Consider the following 18289-nt stretch of genomic DNA (forward strand, 5'->3'; position numbering starts at 1 on the left):
AGCGTTTGCATGTCATGGAGTACAAGGAAACAAGTCTTTTTCTCCCTGCTGAAGAGTCCTGGTGAAGTCACCAGCAATGATGAAAGCGGGAACTGATCAAGATGACGGAAAATTGCCTTGTGCATAGTTTTCTGCAGGTAGTTTTTGAATGAAAATTGAGATAAACGTGAATACACTTCTTTTTAAGCAAAGATAAATAGCAGCTCTACAAACAACTAGAAGGAATGAAGGGTTTCAGCTTCTGTCTGTCTTGAAATTCCCAGCAGTAGCAAACGCAGCCTGTGGCAGTCCAGCTGAACGGAGCCATTTGCAAGACGTACAGTTCAGTTTTCAAGAGTAAGAACTGATGTTTGAAAGGGGGTGAGCACAAGAACAAATACTCTTCAAGCTGAGCTTTTGGAAAAAAAAAAACCCTGCAGTTGTTGATCTGCACTGCTTTGTTGCTGTGCATTTGCCTTTTGCTAATGGGAAGAGTAAAGGAACACAAATTTGTGATACAGAAAAAAGGGAGCTCTTGAATTTTTTTTCCTTCCTTTTATTTAAAAAAAAAAAAAATCAAACTTTTGATCTCATGTCTCTAATTTCAAAAGTATTTAACCTGCAGTGTAGCAAATGACAGACTAAAGTGGCAATAATAACCGTAGCACCCCTTTGTGTGTCAGTTTTATAGGGAGGTTGACTAGAAACATTGCAAGTTGGCTGACTTTGAAGGATCTAAACTCAAAATGGTGGTTACTACCACGATGCTGAAGTCACAGGCTGATCGGTATGGTTCTTTTCTCAGGTTACTGGAAGCACAGCTCCAGGATCAGAGAAGAGAGCATGAGGAAGAGGTAGAAGCTCTAAAAAACCAGGTGGATGCAATGAAAGAAGAGATGGAGAAACAGCAGCAAGCTTTCCTGCAGACCCTGCAGCTGTCTCCGGAGGCCCAGGTGGAGTTTGGACTTCAGCAAGAAATTACACGTCTCACCAATGAAAATCTGGTAAGGGGTTGCACTGAAACACAGCCGAAGAAACAGGAAAAAAAACAAGTTGAAAGGAAGGAGATAGGAAATATGAAGGAGAGGAGAAGGCACTGGGGTCTTTTCTACCCCTCTTAAACTCTCTGCAAGATCCTTCAGCATCTTCCACTGGTGCATTTGAGAGCATGGGTACTTGGCCTTGAACTGTTGTTCAGTGGCTGTGAGACTCCTGTGACTCCCTAGGAACTTTGTTTTTTATTTTTTCTTTTATTTTAAGCCTGTCTGCCTTGTGGCACTCCCCAGCAAATGAGATCGCTGAAGTCGCTGGGGACCCCTATACTCTGTAATTATGCACAATGACCACACAATCTTTTCTTTTTACTTGAATTTATTGAGAGTGTGGGGGATAGTTGCCACTCCAAAAAGTTGGCCTGGCTGATGGTAAATTTTCCCTTGCTCACCCCCTGTATCTGTGCGCAAGGTCTGCCTGTGTGCAGTGGCTGTTCCTAAGATGAGGTGAGGGCTGCTTGCCTTTCGCAGCAACTCTAGTATCTAAATAGTGTTGGAACGGTTTAAATACGATTAACAGCCAGGAATAAAAATGCATTGGGTGGTGTGCGGTGAGTATTGCCTGCTGGCTACTTCTAGAAAAAGGAGGCGCACAACATCCGCGGTCTTTGTGGTGTAGGTAAGGGTGTCTCTGAGCGATCCAGGAAGAGCACGGCTCTTCTTCAACCAGGGTGCTCACACCGTGCAGTAGTGGTGCATACACCAGGCTGTGTGCTCCTGGCTGCCGAGTGACTCCAGTCTCAAACTCACCCCAAAATGATTTGTTCTTGGGTTTAATTTTTTTAACCCAATGCATCTTCTGTTTTTCAGGATCTTAAAGAATTGTTAGAAAAGTTGGAAAAGAATGAAAAGAAGCTGAAGAAGCAGCTGAAGATTTACATGAAGAAGGTCCAAGATTTTGAAGGTGACTTGGCTGTTCATAAACATTGGGGTGGTAGAACAGCGCTCTGGTTTCAGTCCTTTGGCCATCCGTAGAGAGCTGCGGGTTTTTATCTTTTTCTTTCTATTTAAGTAAGACTTTGCTCATTCTGGCACACTAGAGTAGTACTGAGCTCATCTTTGGCATGGCTTCAGGGAACCAAAAGGCCAAGTGAAGCTCTTGGGTCATGCTTAGGCTGCCTTTGAGCAAGTACAGCTGTGCTGCTGTAGCTTTAGCTTGTGAACGTGGTTGCACAAGGTAACTTTGGAAGAGGGTCCATGAAGTGATGGAAGGAGAATGCTTTCTGGGGGCGTTGGTCTGATGCTTGGTTTGGAGGGTATTTAAGAAAGCTTTTTGCTTTCGTTGCTGTCAGTGCTGTGACCCAAGCAGAGACATAGAGAGGACACCAGTGGCTAGCAGGCAACTGCTCTGATCTGGCAACTTTGAGAGGAATTAAAACCATTTAAGATTAAAATCTATATGTGTATTTTGCTTGATCAGAAAACACCTCAAACACAACATCTGTGTTGTATAGAAGGAGCTTCCCATTCTCTGGAGATGCCATGATTAATCACATAAATTTGTTCTCATGAGCTAATTTCTGAAAACTAGGCATTAAGTGAAATGAAGCTGAATAACTGGAGGGTTTCCATGGCTAGCACAGCTGGTCTCCGTCAGGGTAATCTGCATGCAGCAGGCTGCTGTTTATTGCAGTACTTGCATGCTGGTCTGTCCTGTTTTATTAAACTTTTATGGAAGCGCAACGCTCAATGGTGTGCCACTGCAGTTCCTCGGCTTTACCGCCAGCCAGAAGATGTGATGCTTAATGTTTTTTCATTGCCTGGCTATTTTTTTTTCCCCCTCTTTGAAAATGATACACTGAAAAGCTTCCAATAGGGTTACTACCTTCTAGCCTGTAGTTCCTTGGAAAATAAAAAATGACTTCATATTTTCCTCTTTAGGTCCAACTTTTGCGCTTTCTTTCATTCAGAGTCAGAACTACCGCTGACCCATAATTCAAGACCTGGTTCTTTATATTTTTATAAATCTGTCGAAGCTGATGACATTATTGGAAACTCAATATATACAACGCTTTGACCTGGTGCCTGCTCTAAGGCTAATGGAGGACATGAATAGTTCTCGATTGCCAGGTACCACCTTTCGTGCTCTTTTCTCTTCACAGCATCCCAAGCCACGGTACCGTCGGAGAGGAGGCGGCATGAGCGTAACATGCAAGTTGCTGTCCAGAGAAAGGAGAAGGATTTTCAGGGCATGTTGGAATATTATAAAGAAGATGAGCCACTCCTCATCCGAAACCTGATTACAGGTGAAGAACTTGCTCTGCTCCTGTGCCTGGCTCCTTCTTCTCTTGCCTAGGAGAGTTTGTAAACTTGAGATCTCAGGATAGACAGATCTTCTCAAATTAATCCCTCTGGGGCTGTAAGTTTATGGTGAAGGCAGTTTTGGTAGGTAAAAAAAGCAGCACGCAGCACTAAGCAGACAGACCAGCATGGATATAATCCTTAGGGATAGCAAAAAATGGAAACCGAGCAGGCAGTAACTTGCTGAGCTTTGTATGATGCGGTAATAGATGGGGAGGGGATAGCAAAGGATAGACCCCAGGGATTTTGCCAGCAATGGAACAAAGGTAGTTTGGTTTATGAGATAACAACAGGGAATGGATAATAAATTTGTGAGCTCTTTTGCGCTGGAAGGTCTGATAGGAATTGCTGCAGCATCCCCTTAGTCAACACTGGTAGAGAAGTCACGCTTCCCTGGCTAAGTGTCAGTGTTTACCATCACTCTCTAACCCCAGCAGAGTCTAGTGAGGATCTAAAAGGTGTTGAAAGAGCAGTGCTAGCCCACTGCTGTGGCCTTTGAAGTTCCCCTAATCAGACAGGCTCTTCCTTTAGAGGCTGCGAATTCCCACAGCTACCATTGGGATTCAGTATCTTGAGGGAAAGAGTGATTTACCACATCATGAATTCAGAGGCAAGGGGGTTATAACCTGTGGGAGATACTCCTGAAAGCTTCAGGGAGCTTTTCTAAGGTTCTCTGTGTGCTACTTGGGTAGGCTTTTACATGATAAAGAAGATCTAGCGCTACCTGTGCATCCGCAAGGTGTAGTGGGATCACAGAATCATAGAATAGTTTGGGTTGGAAGGGACCTGTAAAGGGATGGTGTCACAAACTTCAACGCAGACTGTGCTACCCTCCCGAGCCCTAGTGCTGCGGTGGTTCTGCTTTGGCCGGCTCCAGCAGGTCTGTCTGTCCTGCAGCTGGACGTCTGGTTCTGTGTCCAGGCTGCAGAGAGGGATGCAAGTTGCAGAACTGAAATCTCAGCTTCCCCAGGGCTGGGGGAAGAGAGGGGTTTGCCTTGTCTTCAGCTGTGGTGTTCCCTGCTTCACGTGGCAGCTGGTGAATTTTAAGAGGATTTTTTTTATTTTTTTAATTAAAAAAAAAAAAAACAAACAACAACACACCTTTCTAGATCTGAAGCCCCAAGCAGTGGCTGCTACTGTTCCCTGCCTTCCTGCCTACATCCTCTACATGTGCATCAGACACGCGGATTACATCAATGATGACCAGAAAGTGCACTCCTTGCTCACCTCCACCATCAACGGCATTAAAAAAGTGCTGAAGGTAGGTGTCCATCTTCTCTTGTCTGGGCGTCGAGATGGTGTGAGATGGTTATAACCACATCAGAGTGTGTGACATTCAGCTCCTGTAGTGATTTTCCAACCCACTCACTCTCATAGCTTCCCTGTTAGAAAGAACAAGGAAAATTACGATCTTATCAATAAAATTGTGTGCATTTACAGATTTAAAAAAAAATTTTCAGGGAACAAATGGTTAATGCTGCCCATTTGCAGAGAGAAAGCTTCCTGATCTAGGCGGGGAAACTCAAAATCACTTTGTCTTGCTATGCCAGCTTTCCCCCACCAAAGGAGGGGAGTCTCACATGTTTTAATTTTGTTCCTCCAGAAGCACAACGATGATTTTCAGATGACGTCGTTTTGGCTGGCAAACACATGTCGCCTCCTGCACTGTTTAAAGCAGTACAGCGGAGATGCGGTAAGAAACTGGTCGCTTATCTCGGGTATTCTGGCGTTCCACCAGGGAAGGGTCTTCAGGTCTCCCGGCTCTAGTGGCTTCCCTCGGGCTATGACACGAGGTCATCTCTGACTTGGCTCCTTTGTTAATTTGGATGTAACACGAGGAAGCTCCTAGAATCACAGGATGGTTTGGGTGGGAAGGGACCTTTCAAGGCCACTTAGTCCAACCCCCTGCAGTGAGCAGGGACATCTGCAACCAGAGCAGGGTGCTCAGAGCCCCGTCCAGCCTGACCTGGGATGTTTCCAGGGATGGGGCGTCGACCACGTCTCTGGGCAACCTGGGCGAGGGTTTCACCACCCTTGGTGTGAAACATTTCTTCCTTACATCCAGTATGAACTACACCAGAGGTTCATGGGGCATTGCACCGAGACAAGACATTTGAGAGCTGAAACCAGGACCCTTACAACACAACACACAACAGAATATTTTGGATTTTGTAGTCAACCATGCACTTTGAGTTGTCCGAACAGGGGATTTCCTTTTGGTAGGCTGTTCTGAAGGCTCTTTCCCTTTATCTTTTCATTAACTAAGGTTTTCAGACAGTGGAAAACTGTTGCAAGTTTTGCAATTTTATTCTGAAAGTTTCTACTGATTATTTTGTTCCTATTCTGTTCAACTAATTCAGAATAACCATACTTTGAGAGAGCAAAAATGTATAATCATAATGTAATATTTGGGAAGGAAATCCTCTAATAACTTGCCACCGCAGTTATATTTCCTAACGTGAAATAAGTTTTATTGTAGCTGATCCCTTCCGACAAAATCAGATAGTCACAGTCCTCAATACATTACACACTGCCATCCTTATAGCCATATGTTCTGGGTATTAAAATTTTCAGCAGAGCCAAATTATGTCATTTCTCATTTAGTCTTGATTTGTGTTAGATATATGGAGCAATCAAGCTTTAAGAATAAATAAAAAAAAAATCATGGAATCAAATTAACTATTCAGGTCATTCACAAGATAATGACTGGTGTGTTAAACCTCAGTGCTGGACTTCCAAGATTTAAATTAAGAAAGAAAAATAATTTAGATAATACTTACTAATAGTTATGCTTCTGTTTTGCCCTCTTCTGCCTGGATAACAACATTACATTGAAAGAAAATCCTTCCCAGAAAACCAGCAGGGTAAAAAAACCTCCCACACTTAAATTTCACATTCTTTGCCATGATTCATTGTGTTAAACGAACCAGCTATTTGCAAATTCAGTTGATAATTCGGTGCAAAAAAACAGGGGAAAAAACATTCTGAGCAGTTTCCCAAATACTGTTAACTTTAGTTTGAAATCCAACATATTTTTAAGAAAATGGGTTTTTAAAAAAATCACAAACTAAATGAAATCTTGCAGTGCAAGGAGCACAGCATTTTTTCATTAGTCAGGAAAAATGAGAAATTCTGAAGTCAACTCAAGTTGTACATGTTGTATTTTTTCATTATGCCAGTCAGCAAACAACAAAAAAAGCTGCATAGTTCTCTTTTTGACACCAGATTGATAAGACCGTATGAACAGGCAATTGAAGCGCCTGTGTTAGTTACTAAATTAAGTTAGATCACATTTGCTTCTGCCAGCAAAACTGGCGTTAACGTCTGAGCCCAGAACTCAGGGCTACAGCATCCGTTCGCAGGATCAGAGATCAGCTGCTGCTTCAGCAAAAGGCAGGGAATAAACTCAGTTGCTTGGAGAGATTTCTGAACTTTAGTTTAGAATGTTGTCAGAGCATATACAGTATGTGGTTATCATTTTTTTTTGTCCATTTTCTAATATCTTAATCTAAAAATACTTGGTTTCCCGTAAATAATTGCAACTCACAGGGGTAAACAAATAGCTAAAAGAAGTTTCTCAGGGACTGAAATGTGATTTTCTAGTTCATGTACAGATTGCAGTTAATACAAACGTTGCTCCTTGCTAAAGCTAAAATGAAAAACATATCACTTAGTGATGCTTTTCTTCAAAAAGCAGCCCTCTGGTAATAATTTATGAACAAACGGCTGAGTAAATCAAAGGTGACTTATGAGTCTTGATCTTTCCTATAACAGAGTAAAAATGTACTTCGGTAACATATCTGGATATACAGTACTCTAAGGTGTGGGGTTTTTTAATACAGGGATTTTACTGGCCTATAAATGGGTGGAATAATGAAAGCAGGTGTTGTAATCTCCTTCTGCCCAGGGTTTCATGACACAAAACACACCTAAGCAGAACGAGCACTGTCTCAAGAACTTTGACCTGACCGAGTACCGCCAGGTGCTGAGCCACCTCTCCATCCAGATCTACCAGCAGCTCATTAAGATAGCAGAGGGCATACTCCAACCCATGGTCGGTGAGTACAGAGTGCAGTAGCTTTTAGGAGGGTTGTTGTTTTTTCTTTTTGCTGTAATTATCTACTCTGAGTGTTTTTCAGACCTTTGTACAGTGCTAGCATGACTCTTCCCCAAAGGAAAAGCCTGCAGTTGGCAGACAGGCATGTGTTCCAAAAAAAGTCTTGGTTTGGAGCAGGTCCTCGTGTTAGCAGTGACCTGGTGTTAGGGAGGCAAACCTGGAGGAGATTTTATTTTTCCCCATGATGGAAACTAATGGGGATGAGGGTTTTTTCCCCCTGATAGAAAATTCCTCCTTCCTTTCTGCTGGGGAGTTAGCGACAAAGGTGAGGTGGTGCTGGTGGGTCCGTAGGAACAGCGTTCCACTCCAGACCAGGTTCATGGTTTAATTTTTTCTGGGTGGAAATGCACATTATGGGGGAATTGGGAAGAGGAAGAAGAGACTAAGACCTTGTTTTGCAAGGGTGTGCCAGTCAGTATGCAAAGAGTTACCTCCTCAGCTAAATCTGTCTTCCTTGCTAAGCTGAGGAGCAGTTCTCAGTGCTTTATATTTTCTAGCTCTGCTGACATTTTCCTTGAGCTCCCAACCTGGTCTCCTCTATATCTGGGACTCTTTCCCTTTGCCCTCCAAATGTCATTGCACAAATTCTGGCTGTATCCAATGATATCACCTCCTACCATCGCTGCGTGTTCCTTCGGCTCCTTGCAGAACGATGTCCTGATCCTCTATCTGTTACTCAGGCTGTAAGAGTTTTATTACTTTTAATCTGTCTCTATTTCTCCCAATCCTTTGAGCCAATTAATCACCTTAAGTGTAGAATTTAAGGCTCTGTGGTGGGTATTCACAGAGGGAGAACTGATTACGGATCAAAGGAGAGGTGTTCCCAGTTTCTGCAGCATGGTGATTTCTGTGTAGTAACACCAAGGAAAAAAAGTGTGACCTTACAGATGCTTTGTATGCTTCAACTATTTCACATTAGCACAGTAAACTAGCAATTCGTGGATCTGTCCTGCTTTCAGACCTCCAGCATTTATCGTGTGCATCACTGAGACTGCTGCATGTTTATGACTCTCCATGGAGGATCAGTTCCTACCTCTAGTGACTTACAGGTGGATGCAGGCTTTTTCAGCTTTTTTTTTTTTTTTTTCCTTTTTCAGTGTCTGCAGTGTTGGAAAATGAGAGTATCCAAGGGCTTTCTGGTGTCAAACCTATGGGCTACAGGAATCGCTCCTCCAGCATGGCAGATGGTGACAGCTCCTACAGCTTAGACGCAATCATTCGCCAGCTGAACATGTTCCACGGCATCATGTGTGACCAGGGTCTGGACCCAGAGATTGTGCAGCAGGTCTTCAAGCAGCTCTTCTACATGATCAACGCGGTCGCCCTGAACAACCTCCTGCTGAGGAAAGATGTCTGCTCGTGGAGCACAGGCATGCAGCTAAGGTGGGACACGGGCTTGGGGCGGGGATGTACCTGCTTAAGGAAGTTCTGTTAATTTTATAAGGAAGTAGAAATAGGAAAAGAAAATGCAGTGGCATAAGTAAGGGGAGAAACTGGATTCAGCAGGAGACTGATGCGGCGGCAGTTAAAGTTAGCCCCCACTGTGTGATCCCTGTGCAACGCAATTTGCTGTGTGGCTTGTGAATTAAATGCACGTTATAGTAATTACCCCTGGGGTGGGCTTTCCCCAGCTTTGCCTCACCCAGCCTGAGCAGGAAGGCTGCACAGCCCACAGGCTACACCAGGTGATGTAGGGTGGATTACATGTTGCGATGGAGAAGCCTCCATGGTTCCCTGCTGCTGCTGTCTCTGTTGGTTTTAACCTAACAAGTGCTGTAGCATCAAAGGCTCTGATTCTGCAGGTGGAGCTTAAAGACAAACCCCTGTCGCTGTGTGAAGTGCCTCTGGCCTCTCGTGAGCTGCAGGCGAGCAGCAGCACGGACTATTGCTGGGCTGGGACCAGGGCCCCATGTGTCCTGTTGCTGCCTTAGCCAAGTGTTGTAATAAGGATTGAGATTTGAAAGGACAGCTAGTACAAACTTGCCAGAAAGGGATTATGAATATTTAGCAGCCCTGGCATAAATCTATCAACTTACTTCTTGGTATAAATGATATAAACCTTCCTTTTGCTACCCTCTCCCCTTCCCACAGCGGATCCTTTGCATGTTCCCCCTGAGCCTGGGAGGGGACACAAGCAAAGGCATTTTTTCCATAGATATTTTCAAAGATACTTGGGTACCTTGCAAGATTTTGTTAGCATTTAAAAACTTGTTAAAAGCTTAATTTTAATTGACTTTTGAAACTTGAACGAATCTGAATGCTGTAGAAAAGCACATCCTTTGTGCTATTCAGCTGTTACATGGCTCGTCTATTTCTAAGGCACATGGAGTATAAATTTTGCTTTGAGTTGTTGAGTATTAAGCTTTGGTGTGGTTGTCTCTTGCCACATGTATCACAAATACGCATCACAAAAAGCCACAGATACCAGCAGTGCAACATACCTTGAGTCTCGTAGAGGATTTTTGAGATGCTAACTATGTCTTGGCTCACGTCTTATCTTGGCTGCTTACCCAGGTTTAACATAAGCCAGCTGGAGGAATGGCTGCGTGGGAAGAATCTGCAGCAGAGTGGAGCAGCCCAAACTTTAGAGCCCTTGATTCAGGCAGCACAGCTTCTGCAGCTGAAAAAGAAAACCTCGGAAGATGCTGAGGCCATCTGCTCGTTGTGCACATCGCTCACAACCCAGCAGGTAGGGAGCAGGGCAGAGATTGACACCAGAAGGTACCGATAATTAAAGGAGTGGGAAAGGGTGGTCTCCTGGTGCCAGCTCTTTGCTGCCCAGACTCAGCGTGCCATTCCCACGGTGGGGACAACTCGTCCTTTTCAGGACTGACGTTTGGTACTGAGCCTTGTCAGAGGCGGTCGGTTGCAGCGGCTCCTCTCATACAGTGCTGCTGATGGCGCTGGAGCTCCAGCAGAAGCGCTCAAAGATGAAACCCAGCCCTGAGGTGGTCACGGTATAAGTCAGACACCTGGGATTTTATTACAGATGATAAACCCACCTGTTGTCTTTTGCCAGGATCTAACCTGGCTCGGTCTGCAGGATGCCTCTTTGGCACAGGAGGTTGAGAACTGCCCATTTAGGCTGGCTGGATCCGACTTTAATTTTAAAACTCTACTCCAGGAGGATATAAACTTGCATTCATTGCTGCTGGATTGCCTGGCCTTCATTTGATAATGTCATAGGAAGGGAGAAGCGAGAGGTGTGATCTGATCTCCAGGGATTCTTGGGGATCCTTTCTCCTGTATCTCCATCTGCCCGTCTTGAACACGTGTTCTTGAGAGTAGCCAAGGGGTAGAAGGGGAGAAGCAGGAGTGAGGGAGCATCAGGAGAAATGTTGTAGAGGTGACATCAGAAGTACTGGGAAGTGGTCACCCATGTCCCTGTATAAATCTGTTCAAGTCTACTCCTAATTTACAAACGTTGCCATAAGAAGTGACTTTGACAGGTCCACAGAGGTTTACCGTAGCTTACAACAGGCAAAGGAACACTAGGATGATACTTGTGCTACTTCTGCTTCTCAGTAGTGTCATGGGAGACTTGTTACGGCCCTATCAAGACAAAAAGTTAGTGATGCTTTGTATTCTAGAAAGTGTCGCTTCTCATGGCTGTAATCATATTTTGTTTTCAACAGATTGTAAAGATACTTAATCTCTACACTCCTGTGAATGAGTTTGAAGAACGTGTGACAGTAGCTTTCATACGAGACATACAGGTAAATTAAAGGGTTGTGAAGTGGAGGAGATAATAATGATTTAATACAGATGTCATTAGTACTAATTCAGGCATTTTGTAATAGGCGTGCTGCTGCACGTTGTCCTGAATTTAGTACTCTGCGTTTGCACACACTTGCGACATACGTATGCTTTGTGGTCATGTAGAAAATGTAGCCAGGTTCTTCTGAAGTGGTGTTTCCTACAGTCTGTGTAGAAGCTCCTGTAAATACTTGCTCAGAGGAAGGCTGCTGCAATAGAGAACAAAATAATTCTAGCTGTTTTTTGTAATATCTCTAAAATTGTGTGCGTTCTCAAACCTTTGATGATGTTAAACGTGACAAATGCAAAGAAAAGGCCATAACTGATACTAAATTTGTTTTCTTCTCCCGTACCTTATAGATGCACTTGCAAGAGCGAAATGACCCCCCACAGCTGCTGTTAGACTTCAAGCACATGTTCCCAGTTTTGTTTCCGTTCAACCCATCCTCCATAACCATGGACTCTATTCATCTCCCCGCTTCTCTCAACTTGGAATTTCTCAACAAAGTCTGAAGAAAGTATAATTAAGCCCATCTCTTGTACCCAGAGACCTCCAGCAAAGAAAGAAAAATCATGAAAGGAATTTAAGGACCTCTTTAAATATGGACTAAACAGGTTTATGGAAGAACCAATATGCAGAAATAAATGTATGCTAAACTGTACAGTAAAAAAGAGACTGATCTGTATGTGATTCTTTTGGTAATCTGCAGCTCAGAATAAGGATACTTGAAATGTGGATTTATTTTTTGTTGCTTGATTTTATGCTGACATAATTGAAAACCCATCATCATCTCCAAAAGCCACTTACAAAAAAGAACAGTGAGTGGGAGACAACTTTAATCTTCATAGGTGTCTATGAAGAAATGACAGTTAAATGAAAAACATAATCTGAGACACTTATGCTCCCATGAAGGACATGTAAGTTGTCTAATAGCTAGGCGGTGTTGTATGTATTAGTAACGGGACATGCAATTCTGCCTCTTGTTCTTGCTAGTAACTGTCACGATAGTGAGTTGAGACAGTAAATTGCAGAAGGCGCAATGTGTATTTACCGTGCCGGTTAAGGAAACGGGCTTGGACGCTGCTTGTTTCCACTGACATGGAATTTGTCACAAATTCTATGTTTGAGAAATGCTGTTGCTCCACCTAACCACACCCAGTGCATCTGCTTCCTGGGAATTCAAATAAATTGGCAGTTTGGCCTTTCTTCCATTACCAAATCTACATTAGTGACTTGCAAAGATTTTGTCCTAGTGACATAATCTTGAGACGAGGGACTGCCATAGGCCTCCTGCTGCTTCTGTAGGTGAGCATCCTGATCCCTACTGTTGGCTTTCCCTGTGCTTCTAAAAGTCAAAAACTTTCATGCAGTGTCTATGGAGGTTCTTAGATCTCTTTACATGGCCCGTAACAAAATCTTGTGCGTAGTTAAGACATGCTAAAGCAGCCCAGTTTAATCTGGGCCACAGATTAACCACACTGCTTTTGTTCAGTGGGTTAGTCCTAGCCATAGCAGTCCATGGAAGAATTCTGTCCAGTTGAATAGCCATCCAAAATGTTACCAGTCGTGCAAATACAGGCCTTAGATAAATGAAAAATACTTGCTAAAAAAAAGTTTTAAAAGAAAAGGGAATGGATAAGCAATGAAATGTTTTAACACAAAAAAAATTGTAAGATAGTGCGTTAGTAATGCAAGCCATTTCTTTAAGAGTGAACACAAAATCTTTGTCTACAGCAACCTTAATCAAATAATTGCAATCAATTCACATTCCGTAAGGATTTTTTCTTTTTCCTTACTTATAAATTAAAACAAACCAAGCCTCTGACCTCACCACGTAGGCGTTGAAAGGAGCCAGCTGCTCATGAAAGCAGTTGTTGATTTTCCTCGGTACTTATCACGACACGTTGACTCCTCGGACGCTGTGAGAGCCGCTCTCTGTGCTGAGGAGGAGGAAAGGTGGGTTCCCGAGGCTGAGCGATGCCGGCGATGCTTCTGCCGTAGCTCAGCGTGCCAAAATGCAGCCAGCATGTTTGGCAGCAGCGAAAGCCCCACTCGTCTTAGCACTGTGAGCATATTTTGTCCTTTCCACTTCCATTACGGTCTCATCTAAGTAGGTTTTAACTTACCCGCTTCTGTGGTTGCAGTTCTTGAAGTCTCAGCAATTCCACGACGATGAAGAGCTTTCAGAAAAAAAAAAAAAAGAAACAACTCGTTGCATCTGACTACTTTTAGTTGGTGGAAATTGTATCCAGACGGCATATTTATGATCAGGTACCCTGTCTGCTCAGAGGATTAAAATAGAATGTGAAGTCTCTTAAAGATACACTAAATCCAGCCATGCTGCAGGCACCTTTTTAGATGAGTGTGTTTCGATTTAAACATCCTGTATATAAACTATGTATATACAAACTGTAATAGTCCTGTATGTACTATATATGTAAATTACTATCCAAAAAGCACATTTTTTAAGAGAAAGTTGAGTGCCATGAAGAATTCTGTTGCTCTATGCCGGTGGGTAAATACCTTGTTTCAAATGGACGGTGGTTTAGTACAGCTGTTAGCAGTGAAGGGCAGGCTTAAGGCCATTCCCTAGGGTGCAGTTATCTTTTTTCCCCCCTAACCATCACCCAGCTAATTATAGAAGAAAATTTATTGCTTGTCTAGAACCAGCACTACCTCCGAACTCCAGTCCTTCAGCATTTGCATCGTACTGAGAATATTCAGTAGTGCCTTCACCTCCCCTTCAGATACAAGAAGGATAACACCACCATTTTGCTGTCTGCGCCCAGCAGCCCCACGCTCTTCTGTTGCTTGCTCATCTACAATATTTTTATTTATTGTTCCTACCTCTTTTCACATTTTACAAATGAATGTTTTTGCAATGCTCGGGATTTAATTTTTTTAATTAGATCTTATCCCTTTTCTCCACACTAGACTAGTCATCACAGCTTAAAAATAAAATAAAGCAGAATTCAGTCATTCTGTAAGGCAGTTTTAATGTATTTCTCAGAATTCACCTTAGGCCAGCAGTTTGCTCTCAGGCTTTTCAGGTCTCTACCTCTCTCTGATGTAAATTACTCAGAGTGCGATTCCCAACAGGTTGATTAAACCAATGCTTACCGTTCAGACTAAATGACAGGTTGCTGCAGAATCCTCTTCCGCAACAATTTTGTTCTTGATCGCAATTATAAAATGTGGTTAATGGTCTTCTAGGGGATAATGGTCTTTCACGGGCATTTTCAGGACCATTTATGTTTTCAGGATCATTTTCAGGACAATTTATATGTACAACAAAGACACTTCCTTAAAAACTCTTGGTATGCATGGATGGGAATTGGGATTTAATGTCTTGGTCTGTGATAATGTGGTTTATCCATTAAAATCCATCCGGAAGAGGACTCTGTATGAAATGTATCTTTAATATAGGTTTTCTGTTAGCAATTTTTTAAAAATTTGGTTTTAAGTGCTAATTTTGTTAAATTGCTATGCTCAGGCATGCTTTTCTTTCCTCAGATTGGCACTTTATTTGTTTAAAGCACAAATTTAACACAAAGCATTGGCTTTGAGAAAGCTGGCTGTTTTCCAGATCTGTCTTTATTTTTAAATATTGATTATTAAGTTGAGCACTTTCCCACTGTGTGCCTTTAGCTGTTACTAAGGTAACTGACTTCTCAACTGCTGTTTCTCTGAAACAAGCGTTAAAATGTGGGAATATTTTTATTGTTCTGTCATAAAAAGTTGTAGATTTATAAGTCTGCTTATAAAAAAATCTCACTCTGAGGAGGTCTGCAAAAACACTTTGAAGTTCCTAGGCAAAAAACAATACTGACCTATACCGATTTTTGCATGTATGATGTATCTCAGAAAAGCACTATTGGGAATTAAAACAAAAAAAAAAACCAAAAATGAAACCCCCAAAAAAACAAATTACACAAACCACCACCACTACACAACCCAGACTTCACATGTGATTTCAGGCATGTGCTGTCTGACCTACAAAAAGCATCCAGAACGATGTACACACTTCATTTTCACCAAAAACTTGCTTCTTTAAAATTTCTTTTTTTTTTCTTTTTTCTTTTATTGGCATGTTGTAGCCAAGTTGCTTATCTTGTGGCTGATAAAGCTGTTGTAGTAGTTGACTGTAGAAAAGAACATTTATGCAATTCTACATCATAAACATTTTTTTGCTCCAACTTATTCCACTCTTACCTAAAAGGAGTTCTTTGTACGAGTGAAACAGTAGCAAAATGTGGGCATGTTTCAGAGCTTAAGCATAGTGGCTCCCTTTCCTGATACTGTAACTTAAACACTGAAATCACACCACCACCTAAAGTCTTTGCAAGATATGACCCTCCGTCTGTGTGATTTGCAAAAGATCCAAGTGAAAAAAATGCACTTGAAACAACAGGTCATTCTCCTCCATTTTCAATAGTAAATGAACCAAACTGTGCAAACTTATTCTTTCAGACCATATCTAACTGAAAAATTAGCATTTTGTCATTGCATATAAATGATAACCTAATTAAAATTAATTGCATGAACTGCCACAAACCTTTTTGCTCCAACTTTGATTCACGTATATTAGTCATAAACTGTTGGGGTGGTTTTCCCCTGAAAGAAGTTCTAGCAATGTCAACATTAAGTAAAACAATCCAGAGGACATATCCCCCAATGAGTATACCATTTATTTCAAAATGTAAATGCCAGTGGATGAAGACTTTCAAATTAAGTTGAAAATTGCACTACTACAGTGCAATGTCTATTTTTTGTTTGGTTGGTTTGGGGGTTGTGAAGTCTCATTACCTTAACAAGCAGAAGGTATAACTGCTCTCAAAGAAGTTGAATGATATACAGGAGTGAATAGTGTAGATGAATTACTACTGCTTATAAAATATTTTTCCATTCTGAACAAAATCTGTAAACTACACCTTTGTTTATAGGAAAATGCTTGTAAGAGTCACTGTAATATCCAGCTGTGGATAAAAAAATTTGTGAAATAAACACTTTTGAAGAAATTGTGTCTTTTGGTCAAAAATGGGAATATATATATAAAATACACCTTTCAATATGTGCTTCTGTATACTGGAAACATTTCTATTTTAAAACTACAAAGTACTTTACCAACACAAATGAACAGTCTCAAAGCTTTTACTTAAGACTTTGAAGGTTTAGAAGTTATACCTTAATTTCAAAGGTGCTTAAGTATCATGAGCTAATTAGAAACCAATTGAGTGTGGAATCTTATGGCCTTGAAGACAAAGGAATGAAGAAGGGGGGATGCTGTGCCAGCCCTGTGCATGTGCTTAAATGAGATAACTCACTGGCAGAGAGAGAAAATGCAGTCAAACCCTCTGCTTTTTTTCATTACAAAGTTCCATTCACTCATCTCCAGAATCAGGAAATTGCTGGAATTACGTAGGGAAAGCAGTTGCAAGATTTTTATTTTTTAATCAAAAATGGGATTGTTCACAGGAAAACATTTTTTCTTCTAGCAAATTTATAAAACTTAAATTGAATCAATAAAGACATATTGCAACTTTTACTTGTACACAAAATAAAAATTTTGTGCTGATTGCTGTACTGATCCTCCCATCTTCTGCCAGCCAGTCTGAGTGGTTCCGCTAAAGGTTTTATGCACATAAATCGTACCTCAACATGTATTTTCAACCACCAGAGCTTTGAAAGGTGTTTTTTGCAGATCCCGTACACACAGTTGGGAGGTTTTAATGGACAAGGGACACGGAGGAGAGCAGAAGGCAAGTCCACACTCTTGCTGGGGGACAAAGGGATGGAGAGCAGCCCTGCTGAGAGGGTCCTGGGGGATGAAAATCTGGACATGAGCCAGCAATGTGTGCTCCCAGCCCAGAAGGCCAACCATGTCCTGGGCTGCACCCAAAGCCGCGTGGCCAGCAGGGCGAGGGGGGGGATTCTGCCCCTCTGCCCCGCTCTGGGGAGACCCCCCTGCAGGGCTGCGTCCAGCTCTGGAGGCCGCGGCACAGGAGAGACATGGACCTGTTGGAGCGGGGCCAGAGGAGGCCCCAGCAACGCTCCGAGGGCTGGAACCCCTCTGCTGGGAGGACAGGCTGGGAGAGCTGGGGGGGCTCAGCCTGGAGCAGAGAAGGCTCCGGGGAGACCTTCCTGCAGCTGCCAGGGCTGAGAGGGGCTGAGGAGAAAGATGGGGACAGGCTTTTTAGCAGGGCCTGTTGCAATAAGACAAGGGGTGATGGTTTTAAACTGAAAGAGGGCAGATTCAGACTAGATAGAAGGAAGAAATGTTTCACACTGAGCGAGGTGAACCCCTGGCCCAGGTGGCCCAGAGAGGTGGTCAATGCCCTGTCCCTGGAAACATCCCAGGTCAGGCTGGACGGGGCTCTGAGCAACCTGCTCTAGTTCACAGAATCACAGAATCACTAAGGTTGGAAAGGACCTTCAAGATCATCAAGTCCAACCATTAATCCAGCACCACCATGTTCCCTAAACCATGTCCTGAAGTGCCACATCCACACGTTTTTTGAACACTTCCAGAGATGGCGACTCCACCACCTCCCTGGGCAGCCTGTTCCAATGCTTGACCACCCTCTTGGTGAAGAAATTTTTCCTAATATCCAATCTAAACCTCCCCTGGCGCAACTTGAGGCCATTTCCTCTAGTCCTATCGCTGGTTACTTGGGAGAAGAGACCAACACCCTTGTCGCCACAACCACCTTTCAGGTAGTTGTAGAGAGCGATAAGGTCTCCTCTCAGCCTCCTCTTCTCCAGACTAAACAACCCCAGTTCCCTCAGCTGCTCTTCATAAGACTTTTGCTCCAGCCCCCTCACCAGCTCTGCTGCCCTTCGCTGGACACGCTCCAGCACCTCAGCATCCTTCTTGTAGTGAGGGGCCCAAAACTGAACACAGGATTCAAGGTGTGGCCTCACCAGTCCTGAGTACAGGGGCACGATCCCTGCCCTGCTCCTGCTGGCCACACTAGTGCTGATACAGGCCAGGACTCTGTTTGCCTTCTTGGCCACCTGGGCACACTGCTGGCTCATGTTCAGCCGGTTGTCTCCAGCCACTCCTCCCCAAGCCTGTAGCGTTGC

At 43.0% G+C, this 18289-nt stretch overlaps 1 protein-coding gene across 1 annotated transcript in view; it reads left to right on the forward strand.

The window, feature by feature from the left end:
- Positions 1–11718, forward strand: part of LOC309415260 (unconventional myosin-Vb-like) — a gene marked incomplete at its 3' end in the record, with an annotated part of 151344 nt that extends 139626 nt beyond the window's left edge. The window contains exons 31-40 of the mRNA XM_082012727.1: positions 785–983; positions 1842–1935; positions 3134–3277; positions 4442–4593; positions 4936–5025; positions 7240–7390; positions 8547–8832; positions 9964–10138; positions 11085–11165; positions 11566–11718. Of these exons, the coding sequence (XP_081868853.1) occupies positions 785–983; positions 1842–1935; positions 3134–3277; positions 4442–4593; positions 4936–5025; positions 7240–7390; positions 8547–8832; positions 9964–10138; positions 11085–11165; positions 11566–11718 (1525 nt within the window). The remainder of the gene's footprint in view (positions 1–784; positions 984–1841; positions 1936–3133; positions 3278–4441; positions 4594–4935; positions 5026–7239; positions 7391–8546; positions 8833–9963; positions 10139–11084; positions 11166–11565) is intronic.
- Positions 11719–18289: the final 6571 nt, after the last annotated feature.

Source organism: Phaethon aethereus, assembly GCF_964289735.1.
Source record: "Phaethon aethereus genome assembly, chromosome: W".
NCBI classification, from domain to species: Eukaryota; Metazoa; Chordata; class Aves; order Phaethontiformes; family Phaethontidae; genus Phaethon; species Phaethon aethereus.